The sequence below is a fragment of the Glossina fuscipes genome, unplaced genomic scaffold (assembly GCF_014805625.2).
Source record: "Glossina fuscipes isolate IAEA_lab_2018 unplaced genomic scaffold, Yale_Gfus_2 90, whole genome shotgun sequence".
NCBI lineage: Eukaryota > Metazoa > Arthropoda > Insecta > Diptera > Glossinidae > Glossina > Glossina fuscipes.
In genome coordinates this window covers 732,567-756,138 of record NW_023998444.1, presented here as the reverse complement: position 1 = coordinate 756,138, position 23,572 = coordinate 732,567, and the positions used below count along the sequence as shown (strand labels likewise).

General features: G+C 33.5%; 2 protein-coding genes across 3 annotated transcripts in view; one reads left to right on the top strand and one right to left on the bottom strand.

The window, feature by feature from the left end:
• LOC119638468 (nuclear localization sequence-binding protein) overlaps window positions 1-23,572 on the bottom strand; it is a 255,425-nt gene that overhangs the window by 104,104 nt on the left and 127,749 nt on the right. Inside the window, exon 2 of one of the 2 annotated variants that reach the window (XM_038035264.1) lies at window positions 8,873-8,917. The exons of the other annotated variant lie outside the window; for it this stretch is intronic. Within the exon in view, the coding sequence (XP_037891192.1) occupies window positions 8,873-8,917 (45 nt within the window). The remainder of the gene's footprint in view (window positions 1-8,872; window positions 8,918-23,572) is intronic. 2 annotated transcript variants of the gene reach the window in all.
• On the top strand, window positions 19,479-20,704 carry LOC119638472 (cytidine deaminase-like). Its single transcript, XM_038035275.1, has 2 exons — window positions 19,479-19,722; window positions 19,787-20,704. Exons 1-2 carry the CDS (start codon window positions 19,653-19,655, stop codon window positions 20,245-20,247), a joined length of 531 nt encoding a protein of 176 aa, XP_037891203.1. The 5' UTR covers window positions 19,479-19,652; the 3' UTR covers window positions 20,248-20,704.

The window sequence follows — 23,572 nt, the reverse complement described above, 5'->3', positions numbered from 1 at the left end:
ATTCTTACTTTTAAGCAGCCACCCTTGCTTTGAAGCTTCACTAAAAACAGACAAAGGCGCTAAGGATGCGAATAATGTCTTTTTTCATACGGCTGGTAGCGAAGACCAAGAATAAAACCAACTTTCCTGACCATCTCCTAAGCCTTAGGCTGTATTACGAATTAGAATAGAATCCAATTACAGTCGAAAAATCGCAAGAACGAAGTCATGGCTTTTCATACGACCAAAAAGCAGATGATGAGCGTACGAGAGTCCTGGACAATAGAGAATTAAGGATAACTCGCGTTTTAAAGTCCTTCGCTTGAGAATTAGGTTTTGCTTCCAATACATAAGAAAAACATTAAAAACTTTCTTGATGTTTGTAGCATGCGTAAATGTTTCATCTAAATTTTTATAGAATAGGCTGTGGATATCAAAAATTTATCTTACTTATAAATTTCGTCTTATCTTCTCTGACCTCAATAATTTACTTCAGATAAAAAGTAAACAAAAAAAAACTTGTTTTTTACCTATTGTCCTATAACACAAACATTCTACCTTTTTCTAAAAAAAATAAAAAAAAAAATAAAAAAAAAATAAATCCCTTGATATTACCCAAGCAAAACTAACGCAACGCAAACATAGTCAAAAGTGAAACAAGACACTTAGAAACGTAAGCCAATTTTGTACCTCTTTGTATGTGTTATTTGGTTGGCTACAAGTGAAACCTCATAACATGCTGACATAAAATTTTTGGATAAAAGCTATTAAAAGCTACACCTGTAGTGACCACCCCACCACGATTACACTAACTGAGCATAGCCATGTCTTCTTATATGTAAACAATGCGGGCACATATGGTCATAAACTCTAGCTCTTTAAATTGAACAACAGCACTCGAAAGGGAGAAAGTCGAAACAAAAAAAGTAAACAAGAAAAAAGAAATACAAAACCGCCGCAGAATGAGTCATAAAATCATTCGACAAAAACATGCTTTGCTAAATTCTAGCACTAATATATAACCTCGGAGCTATAATTGCAACAAAAAAAAAAAAAAAAAAAAAGAATTTGAAAAGTACAAAATCCATTCATTATGCGGTTCAATTTTCCATTAGGGAGTGTTTTATTGATTCGTATGAAGCATTCTCTCTGCCAAAAAGTATGCTGTAATAAACATCAAAAACTAATTCACCTAATTGTAGACTTTATTTATGTTGAACGTGTGTACATTATAAAGTCATAATTTTTTATTTATTGTTGTATGCTATCGAGTCCTAGAGTTACTAGATATGTATATATACATATATAATTTATTTATTTATTTTTTTTCTTTTAGTTCCCGCGCCACTAAACGATTAACACATTTGGCGCGATAAAAATCAAAATAAATTTCTCTCTTCGTGTTTTTTTTTCTTTTTTTTTTTTATAAATAAAAACGAACAGGGTGCGTTTGTAGTGTGCGAGAGTAAAAAAAAAAAATGATTATTATTGCAACAACACTTTATGAATAACAATTAAAACAACAGTAACCGCAACGGCAATTATAAATTATCCCTAATAGTTTGATGACAATTAAAAGCCAGTATTCTCTAAGAGCAAAGTGTTTATGTTAAGTGGTCATGTTATAAGCACGAAAATGTTCTTATCATTAACACGCATTGGCATGCATAATATGAAATGAATATTTCTTTTTTAATGGAAAGTTAAAAAAAAAAAAATTGAAAAATAACCTCGCCCCACATAATTGATAGGCCACCAAAGCTAAGTAAAAAAGCGCTTATGCAATATCATGCTTTTGTCAATTATCTCACAGTGAAGTAGTATTCAGTCCGTCGCGGTTGTTTTATATAACGAGAAAGATTTCTTGATATGATCGTCATAGTATTGTAAGAAGGTGCACTGTGAATGGGTAGCGGTAAGCACAAGGAAAGCAATGGCCACCAAAATGATGGCATGCAGCACAGCGTAATCGCTTTCACGATATTCAGCAGCATTTGACCATTGAATGTGTAATAATTGCAGTTAAGAGAGCTGGCCAGCCGATGGTGAGATAGCTGTTGTTCAATGGTGATCGGAATAGGTACTATAGCTGTTATGGCATCCAAAGACACAAGAGCAACAGCGGTATTCAGTGGAAGAGTTGCGGTGAGCTTGAAAACTTCTTAGGCGAGTAGACGAACAGAATACATTTCAGTGACGAATTCTTATCTACTGATCACGGTCATCACATTGAAGAAGAGCAGCCAACATGAAAAGAGCGCAATGGTTGACGTGATATTCATACTTAACAGCAAGTTGGTCAACGCTGTGATAGGGAGTTTTTTTTTGCGTAATTATGTAAATAATCTATAAAAAAGTAAACTAAGGGGCTAATCAGTTTGTGGTTTTTGTCAACGAGGCTGCCGATATATCAGCTTCTACGCCGATCATGGCAGCCATCGGGGGACGCTGCAGGTGTTATAGAACGCTACAGCGCAATCGTTTCTACTCCAAGGCTTGATCCTCATATATAACAGGGATGGTTATCGTGATTATCGTTTGTTTGTCAAGCGCGATAATGAATATATAGAACAGCAGTGACGCACAATATGATCGCTTAATGGTTTTTGATCGCCCAACTTTATTGTATGCAACAGGAACATCAATAAAAAACCAGACCTATAACGTCTAGCCGATCGCGATTATCTATGTAATAGAAACATCGGATGATTTCGATCAATTGCTTTGTGTCAATAGAGTTAATTCTACTTAAGAGAGATAGAGGACAAAAAGATCGAATAGTGGTATTTAATCGGCGACGAGCAGAATTTATTAAAGTAACTGTCGCCGGCCGATAACGACCGCGGTATGTATCATCTAATACAAGGTTACTGGTGAAGTTGTTGCTATTGCGAAGCGCTTGTCATATATTGGCAAGTGTGACAATAATTGATAGAAGACTAACTGAACCTCTGAGCATCTGTAGTAAAAGCCTTTTGTCCCCCTAACTTGCAGCACATGAAATGAAGACAGATTCCACGTACCAGCACCTGAAGCAATTAACAAGGTGCGATTATGTGTAATAGTTTAACGAAAGGGGTACTACACAAAAAAATTTGCTAGAAGGCTAACTGAACCTCTGAATCTCTTTAGTGAATCTCTTTGGTCAAACACTTTGGTTCCCCTAACACATAGTATGTAGGAGTGAAGGCAGATTCCACCCACCCGCATCGGAAGTAATATATGATTCGACCTCATACAATACTATAACTTCGGTATGCTTGCTGAGACGTGTTCACCGTTTTATGAATACTTAAGGCTGTCAAGAGGAGATATTGATTTATCTTTGAGGGAATTTTCAAATGTTACATCGCGAAATGAAAACATATAGTCAGGATTTTTCTTGATTGAAACTTCATTATGGATTTCTTTGTTATTTCTAAGTCGTGATATAAATGGTTGCTTGCTTTTGTTATAAGATTTATATAATTTTATAAGCCAAGCGAAAAGAATTGCTTACAAAATTCTCTTACTAATAAAGTCTTACTATAGTGCATTGTAACCTTGTAGTGAACAAGGAAGTAGCTGTACGTAGAAATGGATTTGCAAACGCGTCGATGGTGGTTTGCTTGTGAATTTTCATTACTATTAATCTTAATTTTTATTTATTTAATTTATCAACGCATCACTGACAGAATAGCCTTACGCTAATCCGTTCGCGAGTTGCATATAAATTGAAAACGGAAGCAAAAGCGTGGATAGCACGCCAAGTCATTAAAGGAAAGAAGAAAACCGTATGACTTCCATTTACATAACCTTGCATACCTGTGTGTGCCAGAGATCATCATATTAGGGTATTTCCAAAAGCGAAGGTGGTTGAAAATGTGTTTCTTTTTTGTTTTTTTTTTTGTTTTTTTTTTTTAAATATAACGAAGCCAAAGAGAATTCCAGTCACAACGCTAACACCAACAATAATAATAAATGATTTGTAACTAGAGCATGGTACCAGTTGAGAAACACAAAAAACATATATATATATATATATATATATATATATATATATATATATATAAAATAAAACATTAAATGCAATTTTATTGTAAAGATATGCAGATAATCAAGTTATATAAAGGTCGCCACACTGTGCTAAGCACAAATGTAATAAAATGAAAACCAAGTGCACGGAAAAAAAGCACAAAAAACCAGAGTTGAAAAATATAGGAACGAAGGGAGCCGCGCTGTTAAAAGTGAATAAATTGCAAGTTTAACTTTTGTGGAAAATTTGGAAATTCTACTAAATTTCTTTCAACGCAGAGTTAATAAATTTTCTCACAATTTTTCTTTTTTGCTTTTTTTTTGCTTTTTTTTGTTTTTTTTTTTGTTGTTGGAACAAAGAAAACTAAGTAGTTTTCTCTGCAATGGTTTTAGCCTGATAAAGACTTGAAGTATGCAAATGCATGCAAGCCGATGTGTGCGTGTGTGTGAGAAAAATAGTTAAAAAAAAAAAAAGAAGAGAAGCAAGTCTACCGAGCACAACACCAACAGTTGTACGCACATAATTTAACTTTGAAAATATAATTTAATTTTATTTAATAAACAATTTATCTTTGTAAAATAAAACCACATGTAACAAAGTACAAACACAAATGCAAACACACACACACACACACACACACACACACACACACGCTAAAGGCAACAATAGCAAACAAGCTTACATTGGATTATAAGCACGCATGCATCTTTTTTTATGCTCAACAGTCAGGGATACAAACGTACCGTTATTCTGTTGGTAACATCTGAAAATCCTATAAGTCCATCTTTTTCAGAATGCGTTGTTACGCTTCTCTGTTTATCGGCTTGTATCTCGGGATATTTCCATACCCATATACACTTTCATTTGGTTGTTCCTCCATTTGTCCATCTTTGACCCCCAATAAAATTATCCATGTTTTTGTTGTTTCGTCGCTAGCGGGTGAAGTGCGCGTGTTTGCGCCTTTGGGTTTCTGTCAACCCGTCTACCTGCCCGTCTATTATTACGCTCTTCCAATTGTTAATCCGCTCGCTCGATCTGCATGCCTATCAATCGATTTCTCCGTTTGTTCATTTCTTTGATTACTCTCTTGTCCAAGTGCTTTCCTTTTCCTCTACGAGCTAGCACTTCCGTTTTTTATTCACTTAGTCACTTTTTCCTCCAGGTTGCAGCGGGCCAATCTTTTTGCTAATTATACGTTTGCGCATCGGTGAATCTATCTCCCTTTCCCCTATACGCATCATCAAGCGTTTTTTTCTCTATCTCCTTACTCGCGTGTCTATGCATATATTTCTCCTTTACGCTCGTCTACCAATGTGTCCGTCAGTCTGCCTTCTGCAGAATATACTTGCTGATCGGTCGACATGTTAGCGGGTCCGTGCTTAGTAATGTTTCGTTCATTTGTCTTCTCATTTATCTTCTCTCGACGGAACTGTACAGGCCCATCTGCCCGCCTCATAATATACGTGCTCATCGGTGAATCCGTTTGCATGTCCATCAGCATATTTGTTCAAGTCTACTTAAGGGTCCATCTGCTTAATAACGCACCGTTCATTTGTCTAGTCATCTACGTTCTTTCTACGGAAATGCACCCGTCAGTCGGTCCTCTCCAGAATTTATTAATACGCCTATCAATCTGTCAGTCTATCCAAGCTTTCCTTTATCGGCGTGTCTGAAAGACCATCTGCATACTAAAGCATTCATCCCCAGCCCATTTCCATCAATTCTCTCTTTTACCTGTTTTTCGCCTGTCTACATACTAGTACCTTCGTCTGGGAATTTTTTTTTCCTTATCCATCCGTGTCTGTCCGTGCACTTATTTCTACGTCTACTTATTCACCTATTACGTTCAATTAGCTGCCCGGCAACTTGTGCGTCAAGATTTTTAAAGTTTAGAGGCAGAGCAAAAGTGCCATTATTTCGCATAAGCGATTAATAGAATGCCTTTAACATAAGCGACTATTAAAATGCTTTTAATTTTTTTAACTAATTAATTTTTATAATTTATATATATATATATTTATAATTTTTCTAAATCGTTTAATTAGCTTACAATTATATTAATATCTAAGTGGATGAGTATCCAGGATTCGTTTAAAAGCGATCAAATCCTTTTACAGTTTGCTGTCTCTCTTTCTCTCTCTCTCTCTCTCTCTCTCTCTATTTCTCTCGTGTCAACAACTAATTTACATAAGTAAAAGTTAACACGTTACACAATATAATGTTTAAAGTATTAAATATTTAAGATAAATACACACACATATAAATAAGCACACCCCCGTACAAAAACAATTTTAATTTATTTGCAGTTTGCATAGATAAGTACATAATAATATTAAGCTTAAACATTCTTAGCACGTCGAATATATAAACAGATCTGATGATTTTCAAAGCATTTAATTTCGCATAAAGAGCATTTGCGTGCAATATTTAAAATTATTTTCTTACATATAAAATTATATAAGCAGTTAGCAATGTAAATGCGAAGAGAAGAGAGAATTAGATATTATTAGATTATCAAGGATGTCTATATCACCGTCTAATACCAGTAATTCAGTTCAGTCTTTACTAATCACTCGTCGAGAAGTGCTAAGGAATTTTCTAAATTATATATTACTATAGCTTATGCCACGTATGCTACAAGGCTACAATAAGTCCGTACAGATGCACCGTTCAAAAGAAATTAAGGTAGAACCTCGTTTCATTGTATCCAACGATTCAGGATCACTTTCTGAATTGATCAGTTGCTTTCTGTATCAATTCCTAAACTGTTCTAAGTTTGTCTGTCCGTCGGTCTGTTATCTTGTGTTTAATCCACAGGTCGCAACTTTTGAGATATCGCGATGCAGTTCGATACCTCGGAATGTTTTGGTCCAAGCCCGAACGCTATTGAGAATAGTATTGATCGGACCACTTTTACGACTACTTCCCATATAACCCCTTATTTTGAAAAGTCGTTATAAGAATAACTGTAGTGTGTGGTATAAGGTATCTTATGATGAGTTTTTATACTTGTATTAGTGTAAAGTGAACGTGATAACTAATAAAAAAAAGCTTTAAATTTGTACACAATGCACTTTTCATTTCGCTTAACCGTGATTTTATATTCAGATTTTCTCAAATGTTAACGCATTACTTATGCGTGCTACCGATAATCGTCGTGTAACGACTGTAGTGTTTTGGCGTGTGTCTTTTTATTGAGATGCTATCAAAAGCTTTAATAGGAACGAGTAATTAAGCGAACGATAATCATAAAAATGCCCACTTACCGTAAATATAAAAATAATAAACGGAAAAAATAAATTAATTTACGAGAACAACAAAGAAATTTTTTTTATTAAAAATATTATCCAATACTAAGTGCAAATATTTTCCAATACCTTTGACAAGATATAATTTTGCATCGTTGATTTCTTACATATTCTGATAACAATGAAAGCGCTGCTTAAGCACAGAATAAGTTATTAGTGTTATCAAATATATTAGTCAGAAGGAAACATCTTTGTTGAGTAGAGAATTTTAGCGTTTTGCAATATGACCTCTAGCGTCCTCATGCTAAAAAATTAACCTAGAATACCTTTCGCGTGTAAATAAAAATTATATGTAAAGACAACTGCAAAACCATGACCACAATCCCGCATATCTGCCACCATTAAAATCTTTAGCACCCCAAGATTTATTTAATAGCTAAGAAAATACTATTCGGCTGTGACCGGCTAATCTTTTATGCCCAACATCGATATCATAAAAAAGATCAAAGCAAAGAAAATATAAAATTTTTATGCTCTACTGTGGACCAGTAGGCGTTGCTGACTTTTTCTATTTTTCTATACCATACAAGTCAAAATTCATATCGTGTATCTGATGTAGTTCTTGAGTAATGAGCAAAAACACGGAAAGAGAAGGTGTGCTCAGTTATTACTGCGTTGTAGACGTGTCTTTGGACTACATCTTTAAATTCTTTTGGAAGTTTTTAAGCGACATCTTCATGTTTGCGAAGAGGAGAATGTTTACCATAGATGCTGCAGATGTGCTTAGATACTGTTCAAAAATATATATATATACGAAAACCGAATGTACGAAGTCCATGAAATGTATTTTGGAGCAAAACTTATAAGCCTTTTTGTCAAGCTTGAAGCTAATTGATGTGTTTTTGCGATGAAGAGGATGTAAACCACAAACATTAAACAGAAAGACACAGGGACGGACATGCTTAAATCAGTTTAAAATTCAATGCTGATCAAGCTGTAAGGCTTCCTTCTGGGTGTTGCAGATTCACAATATGAATATATCCCTCAACCTTGAATGATGAGTACTAATATTCTAAAGTTTGCTTTAATTTTCGCTGGTCCTTCAAAATGGAGAAAAGAATAAGAAAAAGAACAGCCACGCAAAAGAAAAATAATGGGAAGCATTTACGGGAATTGCCCGCTTATAAAATTATGCAATTATAGGAATAATTATTGCTTGAATTAAACTAGGATGAGCACTAGCAGCTACTAATGTCGACTTCGTGGCGCTAAAATATAATGACTTCTCTAATAGCGACTGAATGCAATTACGTTGCCAAAGTACGTAACCTATTGCACATGGAAAAATGTTTGATTGTTTCTTGTAACGTGAAAAGAAAAGAAACCTTGAAAGCTTTTATCTCAGCACAAAGATTATTATTGAAAAGATATTAAGCGAATAGCGCAGTTATGGATTTGTTCATTTTTAGCTTATTTTGAATTGCAAATATTTTCTCAAAAGCAAGGCAATTAAATGAAACAATCTCTTAAATGCGACTTTGTATTCCTTATTATTATACTCATTGTAAGTATAGGAAAAAAAAAATTTTTTTTTTTTTTTTTTTTTTTTTTTTTTTGAATTCGTTCTTACCTGGGTGTGGTGAGGCAGGCGAATGCTTTTATTGGTGTCTGAAACCTGTAATAGCAAAAAACCAGAAAAAAGAAAAATGTGTACACTAGATAAATATATGTAAACATGGTTTTAATTTTGCATATTTTATTATTGTTATTATTATTTTATTAAATTTATGTTAGAAAAAAAACCAAAAAAAAAAAAAAAAAAACATTTGAGGTTTTTCCTAAACGAAATATAGGAATTAAAAAATAAAAAACAAATAAAGCAAAGGAATTTACAATAGCAATAAATTTCAATATAATTATTAAAACTAACTAACAAACAATAAATATTCAAAACAAAAAAAAAAAGTATATATAAAACATTCCAATACAAAAATAATCGAGTAATATTTTCAATTATATTTGCATGTTTTTTTAAATTCTTTAGCGTTGAATTTTTTCAGATTCGAAATCTTGTGATTTTCGCTAAAGCTTTCGGATTAGCACCTAAAACTTTTAATCTTAAAAACTTAAGGCTGAGATATCAGAATTGTTTGTACCACGTATGTAAATTTAAAACCGGACTTTGCCTGTAGGTGGTCCTTGTTGTGAAATTGTGGTCGTAGGCGCTTTCTTCTCTTGTGGACCTCTGACAAAGGCATTCAACTCTCAACCATTTCAATTCAAGGTTGAACATGTGAAAACTTGGTTCAAAAAAGGAGTAACCGTCGACAACATTTGTTTTCTTTGTCCAAAGCACACAAATGAAAGTCGCTTTTACCTGGTACCGCTACTCCTTCACATTTTGGTACTCGGGCACTCCTGAGACATTTCCATCTAAAAGAATAGCGTGCGGACAAAAGCCAAACCATGGGCCTTTCTTTACCCGGCCTACCTATTTTTCTCATTCCATCCATTATATCTCGATGGAATAAGCCCTTACTGAGCTATGCTTCACTTATTACGATAATGAAGACGACAAATACTTTATCGCTTTTATGTGTTTGTATCATAAATATTGCATGTCATTTTTTTTATACCCTACAACAATTGTGGTACAGGGTATATTAAGTTAGCGCGGACGTATGTAACACACAGAAGGGCTTCACCCTTTCCTCTCCTCTTTTTATCATTTTCTGAATCGACCTAAGCCTGTCTGTCTGTCTGATGTCTTTCCATGTAAATTTGTGTTCAATCTATAGGAAGAAGTTATCGACATATTTTGATGAAGTTTGGTATATTGACGTGCTTTGACCCGACGGACCCCATGGTTCGGATCGGTCCACTTTTTCGATGACTCTCCATATAACGCCATATTGTGAAAAGTCGTTATATGGGAAAAATTTCAAATTTCTCGACGAAAGTGGCTAAGTAAGAATTTCAATTTCTAAATTGATGTGAAACCTTTCCTACGGAAGCTGAATATTTATATGGTAAAAAGGTTGAATTTTCAATACTTTATGGTGAAAATTGTCTCGTAACTGTAAATCGACATAAAAATCAACGTTATCGAATTTGGACCATGTAGGTCTATTTTTTGACACCACCACTTTTATGCCAAAAAGGCCTACAGAAAATAACAAAAGGCGGACAAACAGGTTAACATCGATTTAGAAAATAACGGTCTAACAAAAGATGGGTCTACCTTAAACCCTTCTAGGTGTTACATACGTCTACACTAACTTAATATATCATGTACCACAAGCGCTGTAGGACCTAATTTGAATCACATGGGTCTATTCCTTGGCCTGACTCCTTGTAAGATATCTCACGGATAGTAATTGCTTCGGAAAAAGGCTTCATTTTTAATATTTTATGATGGAAATTAATCCATAGCAATGTTTGAGCAAAAAATTAACAGTAGGGAATTTGGATCACATAGGTCTATTTTTTTAGAGCCTAACACGTACCAACCAACATTGATTTGGTATTCGCGGTTCTTACCTTACTCGTTCGTTCAGGCGGATAAATATCTCCCCAAGGCATTGGCCCTTAAAAGGCATTTAAAAACCCCTCCAACAATATACTACAAACAATGCAAAAACGTTTTACGGCAATTGTTATAAATTTAAACCGAATCGCGAAACGCAAATCGCCTGAAAATTCTATGTCGTTGGTACTTTGAGATCAGCGGTGTACAATACTAACTTGAAACGGGAAAAAAGAGTCAACAGTGAATATTAAGTAGAATTATTAATGAGTTTGAAAAATGGTGGAAAATCCTACCAACTTATTGAGCTAAGCATTTAAAAATTATTAAAAAAACGACAACACAAAACTCATTCTCGGTGAAGTATCTTCAATTGAAAGGGCCCTGCGGACGAATTGTCTTGAGAATAGTCTGGAGAAAAATTATCAAATTAGTAAAAGTTTTTTTAAAATGTTCAGAAAAAAAATTTGGAATGGCCGTCGATCTATTAGTGACTGAAAGCGGGTTTACTCGACCATAAGCAAAATAGTTTTATTGATTTAAAAAACTTAAGCCAATCGAATTTTTCATCCAACTCAGAGCAAATTTCTTTATAGATGTTATTTTGTAGTGGTAAAGAGCGGTAAAAAGTTAATAAACATTTGCATAACAAAGTATTTAAAAAGCGTTGATCCCTTTACTCTGATGTTCATGTCATCTAATGATTATTCACCCGTCATTTATCAGAGTACGGCATCTTTTTATATAATTTCAATAATGAAATTGAGGTAAGAAAGCCAAGAAGATGCGGTCATGTATGCAATATGCTGAGTAATGTATTTACTAAATACATGAAATATGGTTTTGAATAACTGATAATGACTGTGAAACGTTTAAAAAACTGATAATCGAAATTTAGAGCACTTCTAATGTCGCTCAAAAAAGAGAAGCTATATATATATATATAAATAAAAAAAATTTTTTCCTTTCCTATTAATCGCAAGACTTTTAACCCTATCTAGCAAGTTATAGAACGTGTTCGAGATTGACTGAATACCTTACAATAAACTTTATGTCTTTTTTAAATTTTTTCTATTTTCTTTTGTTGCGAAACTTGGTTGTAATGGCTTTTAAAGAAGTTGAATAAATACAAAAAACATACATACAAACAAGTGGAAACCACTTCGTTTAATACAGTTATTCATAAAAAGACTTGAAAAAATCAGCCTTTATGTGGGGACCGATCCGACCTGGACTAATTGCGACCTGTAGATTAAACACGAGCAACAAAACAGGCGGACAGACGGACAGCCAAGTTTAGATCGATGCAAAAAGTGATTCTGAATCGATTGGTACGCTAAAAGGATTTATCTCAAGTATCCTTCTCAGTGTTTCGTAGATCGGCACAAAATTAATATATCCTGTGTTACAAGTGCTGTAGGGTATAATAAAACTAAATAAAAAAAAATAGTTTCAAATCCGTAAACACCATAAATACAGAAATAATGAAGATAAATTAAATCTATTTTTTCTACACTATGTGCACATACACACATATATATACGTATATATATAAATATACATATATACAAGGATTCGTTAGAAAATTTGTGTTTTAATAAAGAATGAGAAATAAAAAAAAAAATGTGAAATTTACTTAAAATACTATAAATGAACAAAAACACATTTTTATATTTTCTGGTTAATTATTAATAAACGTTTTAGACACAATACAAGCATAGCAGGCCTTATGTAAAAAAAGCATAAAAGAAAAAAAATTCAAATTAATAAAAAAACATAACAAACATAATAAAATAAACACCATTTGCATAAGTTATATATGAAGTGAGTAAATGAAGCAAGCAAGCACAGTATGTATGTATGCACATATTATATATATACAAAATACAAATAAATTTTCTCTGCTTTTTTTTTTTTCTTTCATTTGTTTTCTGTTCAATTAATTAAAAAATTTTATCTTTCATTCAAGTGATATTATTTACAATCATAAAGATGTATAACAATGTTGCACAACTGCTTCAAAGCTTCATTTTAATCTCAATACCTCGCCGTTTAGCTTGATTAATGAAAAAAGAGAATGTCTTTGAAATTTCGGTCTCACTACAATCGTAAATGATTTGATTACCTCACTCGCTAAATTGAGGTCCATTTTTCCTGAGCAGATTTTGAGCAAACAATTGGATAAAGGAGCAGCGGATAACAGTTAACGAATATTAACAAGGATTGATAATAACTGGTGAATAATCGAAAAGGAATGAATAGTTGAGGTTAGGATACCAAGACCAAAGGATAATGCACAATTATTCTCGTAAAGTGAATCTTAGCTAACATTTCGTAACTGATTTAGAAATAAAGATTAATAAAAACGAATTATAAATCGAGAGAAGCGAAAAACTTGTTGCGGATAATGAATTGTAATAAAGCAAAACGGATAATAAAAACCCAATGAAGCGTAATAATACCTTTCATTAGTTAGTCTTCGTCGGTTCGCGGATTATAGCAGTAGTTATGAATAGACGCCGACAAAGAGCAAACAGTGCATAACGGATAACGGATTATATTAAAAGAAAACGAAATGTAGCTGACGATAGGCAAAGGAAAATGGACAACGGATAATAAATAACAAGTGCAGCGCAGTAATATCTTACATTAGTCAGTCTTCATCAACAGATTATAGCAGGAAATATGAATAGACGCTGACGAAGAATAAATAGCGCACAACGGATAATGGCAAATTCGCGAATAATTCAAAGAATAGCTTATCCGAGGAAGATTGGATTATTGAAACATAATTGGCGGTAGGAATAAAAGATGGCTTTACGGACATCAGACATTTCTGAATAATTGGACAACATAATAGACAATAAAAGTAAGCATAACAAATGATGGATAACATGTTACTCCCACCGATCAGTTCACAGATAATAGACAGATTATCCTAATGAAGAGTAATAGGACTAACGCAGTGTAACTGGCGATAACCTAAGCATGATGAATAAAGAGTAAGATATAACGGATAACGTCCAATTCTTGGATAAATGACAGAATGGCACACCTAACGATAACTGACAACAAATGGATAAATAGAGAATAATTGCTTGTAACTTTAGCGCAATGAATAATCAGAAAACGATCAATTGGCGAATATTTGAGAAAATCGCGTAATCGCGAATAATTGGGTTAATAAAATTTAATTGACGATAACTGAGTCATGGTGAATAAGCCATAACACATAGCGGGTAGCAGACATTTCACGGATAACTGTCGTAGCGATATAAGAGAAAATGAATGAAACATAATTGATGATAAACTAATCGTAATGAAGAGTGAATAGAATAAGTGCTTGCATGTACTTTGATCAGCGACGTCCGTTGGTGAAAATAATAAAGTATGAATGTACGTAACAATTAAATTCGATGATCTTGACGTTTCTCTGCATAAAATAAATATTTTCCAGTTAGTATTATTGAGTTATTCAGCGTATAAAGACGCTAATCGTGGAACACTCAAAATTACATCACGCAGCTCAAATTCTTAAAGAACTTCCGCACAGTTCAGGGGTTGATGAATCAACTGTTTCTAGACGTTTACATGGGATGGTACAAATCCGAAAGGAGGCAATATGACGATGAAAAGTGGTTCTACTATGACAATCCCAAGCGCGAAAAGTCAACGGGTTTGTTTGAACAGCCATCCACATCGACACCGAAACGGCGGCCACAAACTTTTGCTGCGCATACAACGGCATCACCACCATGTAGTACATTACGAACTGCTACAACCGAATGTAACTGTTACTGAAGATATCTACCGACGTCAGTTAAACAAATTGAACGATGTATTGTTGCCAAAGAGATCAGCAACAGCGGTTACCAGACGCAAAATCATCCTCTTACACTACATCGCTTGGCCACAGACTGCAAGAGTTGCCAAGGATACATTGTTAAAGCGCTTATGCGAATTTCCGCTGTATCCACGGTATACACCAGCCGTAGCGACTTGTGACTATCATTTGTTTATATCGATGAAGCATGGCTTGACTAGTACGCAATTTCAAGATGCTGAAGAGGTGGGAAAATCTGTCGATGATTAAATCGCTGCCAAAGTCATATCGTTCTTTCCAAACGGTATTATCACGTTGCCGAAAAGGTGGACCAAACTTGTAGAATGGATGTAGATGGAAAATACTTGGATTAATATATATTGTACCAATTTTTTTCAATAAATACCCTTTTTTCAAATGAAATAAATGATCAAAATTCATGCAATTATCTAATAGATAATCCACGAATGACATAACGGAGGATAATTGGATAATTATAATGGGCATTGAAAGCTAATGACAGAAATAAAAAAATAAATGCATTTTCTTTGCAATTTATAAGGAATGGGCGAAGGATAACGTTTTATAGGTAAAAGCGGATAGATGATAAGAGAAAACAAATACCGATTAATTGAAAATAAATAAGGCTTAATAAATAAAGGATAATAAGTAAGGTGTCATATCTACGCAGTTATTAAATGACAAAACATGCCGCGTTCCTATAACATGCAGGATTAAAGCAGGGTCAGCAATAATCAGTAAACCAAATACGCACCAACAATGGAGACAAACTTCAACTTTCGTTAGTAAGGACAGATGCCTGTTATTCTTATTTGAACTGCTAAAGTTCTGAAGAGATTTTCTAATACGTATTGTCAGCTAGGATGCTTTAATCGATAATTCGAAGCTTCCTACAGCTTTGGACTTTAAGAGAGTAAGGGAGCAGTGTCCAACAATTTAAAGTTTCCAATAACAATTTATAATACAAATTTTCTAAATCTAAAAATCCCGGCTTATACTATTCGTTTCGCTATTGTCATTATTATCAATCTCTACCCACATAATGCACATGTGGATTTTTAAGTCACATATGCCTTAAAATAACAAAAAAAACACAATTAAAAAAAATTTCGTAAAATTTATGTAAAATATTCATTACAATAAGGAAATGAATTTTTGGCAAATTTACCATTTCCATCATTTCCTGCTGCTGCTACCACTTACACAAATATAAAATTCTAAAATTACATAAAACAATAGTTTAGAATACTTATCGGAGTATATGTATATCATCTCCGCCGAGAACCAAACAATATTAATTTCCGTTTTATTCTCTGTTTTTTTTTTTTTTTCATTTTTAAACCACTGTCTGCAGCTTCTTTGATAAATTTTGGTCAACAGAAGTGTTTGAAAATCAAAATTTCCATAATAACAATTTGCTTATTATTGTCTACCTCGACATAAAAATGAGTAAAATAAATTAAAAAATGTAAAAATTGTAATAAATTCATACAAACACCAATATAATGATCAGGCAAATATGATGGTATGTAGCACATTAGCGGGAAGCCAGAAATACTTCAGTTATCAACTTTTACCTGTAAAGAGCAAGAGAGAAAGAGAAAGGGAGAGAAATGTTAAAATTAATTATTCTATAAGCAACGGCAACACTACTAATAATTAGATAGAGAGAAAGTTAGAAAGAGAGAGAGAGTGAGTTGAAGGTGGTTGTTGTTGTGGGAAGGAGAGAGAGAGAGAGAGAGAAAAACAAAGAGCACAAAATGCCTTCAACAAACAATTTCGAGAAACCCCCTTCACCAAAAGGATACTTTTCTATATTTTGTCCTTCTACGTCCCTTATGCAAAGATTTTGTTGCTGCTCTATCACTTCTTAAAACTTGTATGGACAATTAAGGCCCCTATCAAATTATTTTCTTAGAAAGAACATACGTTTATCACTCCAGTACGAATAGTTTACCTCTGGCTAGGCGAATACGCCACATCAACTATGGTCATACGATCTAAGTTAAGTAGGAATCTCAGTCAGCTTCAAGACTTTCGTTTAATTTCGATTTTTTTAATTTTCACGAACTAAATAATAAATAGAAAAACGGAGTCATTTTGTTGGAACGTTGCCAACAACGTTACGGATTAAAAGCATTTGAAATATGACTATTAAGGTTCAATTATCTCCAGAAATTTTCAAGACTCTGAATACAACATATGGACAGTGTGATAAATTTACAGTGTCGGTTCACATCGGTCTGTATAAGCATGTGTTAACTTTGCGGGAATTTATACAAAGACCAGAAAGACTTTAGATAAACTCACTTTTTTATATCAACTAGGCTTGTCTGTCCGACTGTCCACCGGCCGACTTATTTTGGCCTAGCAGCGAAAGCTATTGAAAATGGTTCGTATCGGATTTGCTATACAACGCCTTATTAAGAAAAGCCTTTATTTTAAATAACTATAAAGTGGTGTAGCGTAAACTGTAGTCCTCTGCATGTGGCCCTCACCTTATTGGCAGCGAATGAATTTCTTTTTAAATCTGAGTTTATTAAGAAATGACATATCAACGCAATCAATCGATTTATCAATCTTGAGTGAAACAATTAATACTTAAGCACATCATTCTAGAAGAGAACGAAAACTATCTGTCTGCCAATAAGAAAATTTTAACAGAATGATTGCTCATTTCTATTCTGTTATGAGTCTTACAATGAGTCCAAAATCCAACAACAAAATTTATACGAATGCTTTAAACCTTAAAATGAGAATAATTCAGACGCTTATTCTCACATTTTTCGAATTATTGAGAATATTTACATAGCTATGCCATTAAAGATGTACTCTATCTCACGGTTCGCCTGTTACAATTAGAAAAATCATTAGAACACTATACAAAATGATTTATTTGCAATATATTATATAATATAATGTTAGCTTATATCAAAATTGCACCACAAAAAATATAATGTGTAGTATTAAATTTGCAGTATATAATAGATAATGCATATTATAAAATATAATATATAATATATTAAATATAATATATAATATATTGGATATAATATATAATAACAATTATATATAATATAAAATATACACAATATATAAAATATATAGTTTATACTACATATAATTGCATATAATATATAGCATATATTATATATATTATATACAATTCCGATATAATTGACCATCGAAACAGCAAGAGCGAGCAAAACGTGGAACGAGTTGAAGACCGTAGCGACGATTAAGCAAGAATGGAACGTAATCGTTGAGGCCCGATGTACCTTCTAGAAGTGGCAGGATTTTATATGTATTATGTAACTAATTGAATATATTTTTTATTACAGCTGGAGACCTCGTCCTCTTCCATGACCCATTTTAATGTAAAATAAAGGAGATATATTTGTATTTAAAATCTGGTATCGATTTTTTCGTTAAAAGCCGGTGTGACAGACTTCTCCTTCTTGCCAGTAATGTGCGCTCGCAATTATAGTGAGTGCTCGGTCGGCAAAGGCATATCACTTATCGATTGGGCATACACCACCTGGAAGTAAAAATGTTTGCGTTCTATAAAAGCCAGTGCGATAGATTATACTTTCCTTAGGATTGATATAGGGTCGTACTTAAAGTCAATAATCGGCTGGTAAGGGTATACCATTCAACGATTGGACATACCCCTTCTAAGCTGCGAATACTATCACATCTCTGTCTCTCTCCTTTATCTGTTCATTACCATTCCACTCGTGCAGGTTGTTCAGATATATAAAAACGGAAAATATTTCGATACCAATCAACAGATCACCAGTACTAAGGAGCTAAAACCCTTTAAATCCTTTTGAAGAATAATAAATTGATATCTTGGGATATCAAGGGTGAAACTTCTAGGTCTTTTAGGTGCAACAATGTCTATTAGTTAGAAAAGCGGCACCAAAAGTCATTATCAGCATTATTTTTGCTTGGACTCTGACTGCAATTTCTCTTTAAAGTCTTTCGGCAGACCCGACTCAGACAACCATTTTTTTTTTTTTTGTTAAAGTATTCATGTTACTCGTACGCCAAGTAGAACGGAACAGAACAGCGAGAAGTAAATTCCGTTGTGCAAGAAGTAACCTAATATATGAGTATAGAGTATCATATGAAAGAATTTATAAGTACGAGAGTGTAAAGAGATTAAAAGAGAGTGTAAAAGGGATTAGCTTAATAATTTGACTGTAAACACTTATATGGCGTGATGACATGATTTGAAAAAGGGAAAAATTGCAAAGCAAGCTGTTAAGTTGTGGGAATGCCAAATGGCATGGCTGAGATCATGAAGACCACATGTAACCAATTTGCGAAATGTGGAATGACGACCATTCGGACAAGATCAGGAGATTGTAAAGGGCTATTTCATGTGTTAATTGTGAATAGATGATCATTACATCTCGTGTGATTAAACATCAGTCTGTTTAAGGCAAATAATGTCACGCCTGAGTCCGCAATTGATAAACCAAAGAGCTTTATTTATTTGTGAAAATTAAGAGTATAAGTGACGTTATTCCATTCAGATCTGCAGAAATCAGAGCACGATCATTACAATGAGATGGTATAGGAGATGCAATTTCATCGGCAGTGGTATTACCAAGAATGCCCATATGACTGCGCACCCAGACCTCTTAAAAAAAAATGCATTCACACCAACAAAGTAATAGCATTGATTAATTATTAAACCATTGAAAAGCTTTTTTATTGTTTACATTTACTTTGCATGACGAGTGCCTAAGATTCGTTTCGAAACGAACTCATTGATTGTTAGAGATAGAGATAGAGAAATTCGTAGTTTTCTGCTTATTTTCTTATCATATCAATGAAATTTATCAATAATGCATTTACTTTTATTTTCGTCAAACTATAAATATCAATTTTAAGTAAAAGTTTTCTTACTATGATGAACATGTCATTTCATTCTCATGATTTATTCAAAACTATTGGATAAATATTGAAAATTTTATTTGGATTTTTAACATTTATATTCATATTTCATTTTGCCAAAATACGTATAAAATAATGGATAATAATTTAACGGGTTTGATGAGGGCGTCTATAACGGAATGTGTACATAACTACAACGATTTAGGCAAGTTATATGTAAATACGTTGGTTTTTCGTTTAATAATAGCTTTTTTATGGATATATTTCAGATGATGAAGCAAAAGAATTAATAAAAGCCGCTAACTGGGTACGACAGTACGCTCACGTACCGTATAGTAACTTTAAAGTGGGTGCAGCGTTTCGAACAAAGGAGGGACGTATATACAGTGGTTGCAATGTGGAAAATGCCGCTTTCTCTCCTTCAATTTGTGCCGAACGAAATGCTATTTGCAAAGCAGTTAGCGATGGCTTTAAAGAATTTACTAACGCTGCTGTTGTAGCTTATCAAGAGAAAGTATTGACACCACCTTGCGGTGTTTGTCGACAATCTATTATGGAATTTGCTAAAGAGGATACCATTATATATATAACTAAAGCTACAGATTATGTTGAACAGCTTGCCGAAATAAATGGACCGGTATTGTGCACATCAATTTATAACTTATTACCGTATGGTTTTCGCAACTATCAGGAAAATCAAACCAAACATATTATCGATGATGTTTTATAGTTCAAATTTACCTTAGCTAATTTTCATTTTAAATAAATAATATTTATATGGAATTTAAACAAACAATTTTTCACGATCACAAGGATTATTTTAAATGCAATCGAATAGGTAGATAAACAATACACCAGTGCAGTACATTTCGCATTTCAGTGTGTATTCACAGTGAGAGAATGAATGTCAAGTTCATTCTCTCTTTGTTTTTCTCCCCACGTCATTTGCTTGCTTTTCCTAAGAGTTGACAGGGTTGCCTGTCTTAGACACGCTCTAATACAAATGCACTATGGTTGGGCATTTCAGTCCATATTCAAAGACTTAAGATAATGAATGTTGAAATTCATTCTCTCTTTTTTTGCTCCCCACGTCATTTGCTTGCTTTTTCTAAGAGTTGACAGGGTTACCTTTCTTCGATACGCTCTCATGCAAATGCACTATAATTGGGCATTTCAGTGCATATTCAAAGACTTAGGTAAATTGTTGTTGAAATTCATTTTCTCTTTTTTGCACTTCTCGTCATTTGCTTGCTTTTTCTAAGCATAGGGTTGCCATAGTTTTTTTAGATACGCTCCTTTAAAAATGTACTATTTTTCGAGATAAAATTTCTTTAAAGGAAATATATCTTGTGATCTTTTTCTTTTTTAAATTATTGCATAAGAATAGTTCTCGATTAATTTGCAAGAATACGGCTTGAAACGGACCAATGTATCATTAAGAAATATATTTCTCCAATTTGCAATTGTGGACGAAATCTTAGGATTGAACATAAACTTTGTGAATGCCGGAAAGTTTCCAATATTTTAAAGCTGGTTTTCGAAGCGTCTAACCCTATGGACATCTTGAAACTTGTGGAACATAATATCCATAAGATAGTTAGGTTTATTAAAAAGGCTAGACTAACCCATCTAGTCCACGCTTTAAAAAACGTAGATCCAATAGTTTTGATTGTTCGTGCTCAACCTAGCATTTTGATCGTAGAACAAGGTCGACTATTAGATACCTTACACTACCTTGCCTTGTAGAATTATTCACTCCTTTTGGTAATAACAAACCAAAAATTATGAAAAGATAAGATACTTTTCATGAAAGCTCGCTTGTTGGAAAATACGCAAAGTATTGTATGGCATGATCCAGCTTTAGCAAACTTAACTTGCTCTGTAAAATTTTTTTTTATTTTTCACTTTCCGTCATAAAAAAGTAGAAATTAGATTTTCTCTTCATACATGGGCTTGCTATTCATGATAAGCCCTATATATGTTAGGATGATCTAAATTCCCTACTTTTTCGCTAAATTCCTACTATGGACCAATGTTTCATACCAAACTAGAGTGTCGAAGCATCATTATTCAGGGAGTTTTGTCTAAAAATTTTGTAAATTGATATTTTTTTTATATAACGACTTTCCACGATAAAGCGTTATTTTGGAAGTTGTCTGGACCATGGAGTCATGTTCAATAGCTTTCGTTCTTGAACACGTTCTAAGCACGTCACTCTACGAAATATTAAAAAATTGGCGGCCCGTAGATTGAATAGAAGAGAATAAGACGAACAGAAAGACAAACAAGCTTAAACTTATTCAAGAAATGATTCTGAATAGACGAGTATAATAAAAGGTGAGTTCCTCTCACATTCTGAGTAACTCCACAAACTAAGTATAACCTTGTACCACAAGTGACATAGGATGTAAAAATCCACTAGCATACATGGAATAGGATCAAGAATGTTGCAATTTTGAAAGTACTTATAGCGCATAAATCTTCTGGCTCCCAATACTCGGATGTTGTATTCCATCTGTAAACAGTAAATAATCATGGAGCGTTATGTACACTTGGTTACCAATAAGTTGGCGGTGAAATGAGAATGCTTGATACAAAGAGAGGCAGTAAAAGAAGGTTTTTTCAGTTTAGAACACCAAGAGCTAATACAGGAAGTGATTTTACTCTACAGGACTTCAAGTAACACTATATGCATGTTGTCCGCCTTCTGAGATTCCTCCTTAGCATTTCTTCACTTCAACAATGCAGAAGCGTTTGTCCCCCGTTTAACACGGTACTTATAAAGTACGGTTCCGATACAACACGGTACAAATTACTTTTTCGACTTTTCCTTATTTAGCGCCCTACTCGGAAGAGTAGTTATAAGGAAGAAAATTGTTATTTTCAAAATCTTAGGCAAAAGTTACTAACTAGCAGCATTTTGGCATTCTAAATTGCTATAAAAACTTTGGACCCGATGGACAATTCATCGCATATAACGATAACTGGAGTTCATATGATTAGTGATTTAACATAGAAAACTTAACTCTACCAAATCGGACCATCTCGGCCTATTTACCCTAATAAGGATTCTTACGAGAATTGATCCTTTGTAGAGCAAAAAAATTCCAAGTTTTAATATGTGGTGATAAAAACTGACCTATAATAGTAAATTTATGCAAGAGCAAGAATTATGTTAGGCAATGTGATGTAGGGAATTTATAGGTCGACCTTGCCCGACTGCAATCTTCTCATTTGTTTTGGCTTATGCTGTATCTATATAAACATATATCGATGCACACGAATAAAGGTGTAAGCGAGGTACGCCTGTACATACACCAATTCCCTTATTATAAATGATCTCATTTTTATATTCGCGCTTTCAAGGCAGGACAAGGTGTTAGTTTCATCAAAAGGACGAGTGTCTCTTATCTGGTCGATTACTATCAGCCAATTAAAGAGTTGTAGTACGCGGCTCTTGTCTTCCGTGAATTTCATTCTTTCTTTTCTTTTTTTTTTTTTTGTGCTGAAAATTGTAACTCCATGAAAGTTTCTTCTTTGTCCACGATATCAATTTATTCTGCTCACTCTAGCATCGTGATTGATTTTATTCATTAAGTAAACGAAAATCACGGTATTTCTTATACAAACCAAAATACAAGGAAAGGGTTTATCCTAAAGCGTTAGAAGAATTTCCAAAGAAATCTTTGATAACTTGAATTGTATCAATTTATATTTTATCGGTCATGGTTTAAGACAGCTAGTATTGATAATATACATACAAGACGCAAAGACTAAATTACATCATCACAACATGAAATAAAATAACCTTCGTAAGGAGAAAAGCATTTTTTTTTCCTTTTAAGTCTATTTTTGCACGTTTACAGTTATTTTGTGCAACAACACAATGAAAAGAAATTTTCGGTGTTTAACACACTGCTTCTAGGGAACACGAATACAAAAAATAATAATAGTAATAGTAACAACAACAAATTGAAATTCATGCTGTTATGCAATAAAAATGTTTTAGAAAGTTCGTTACGTTATGTACGTAAGAAAAGAAGGACTGGAAAAGA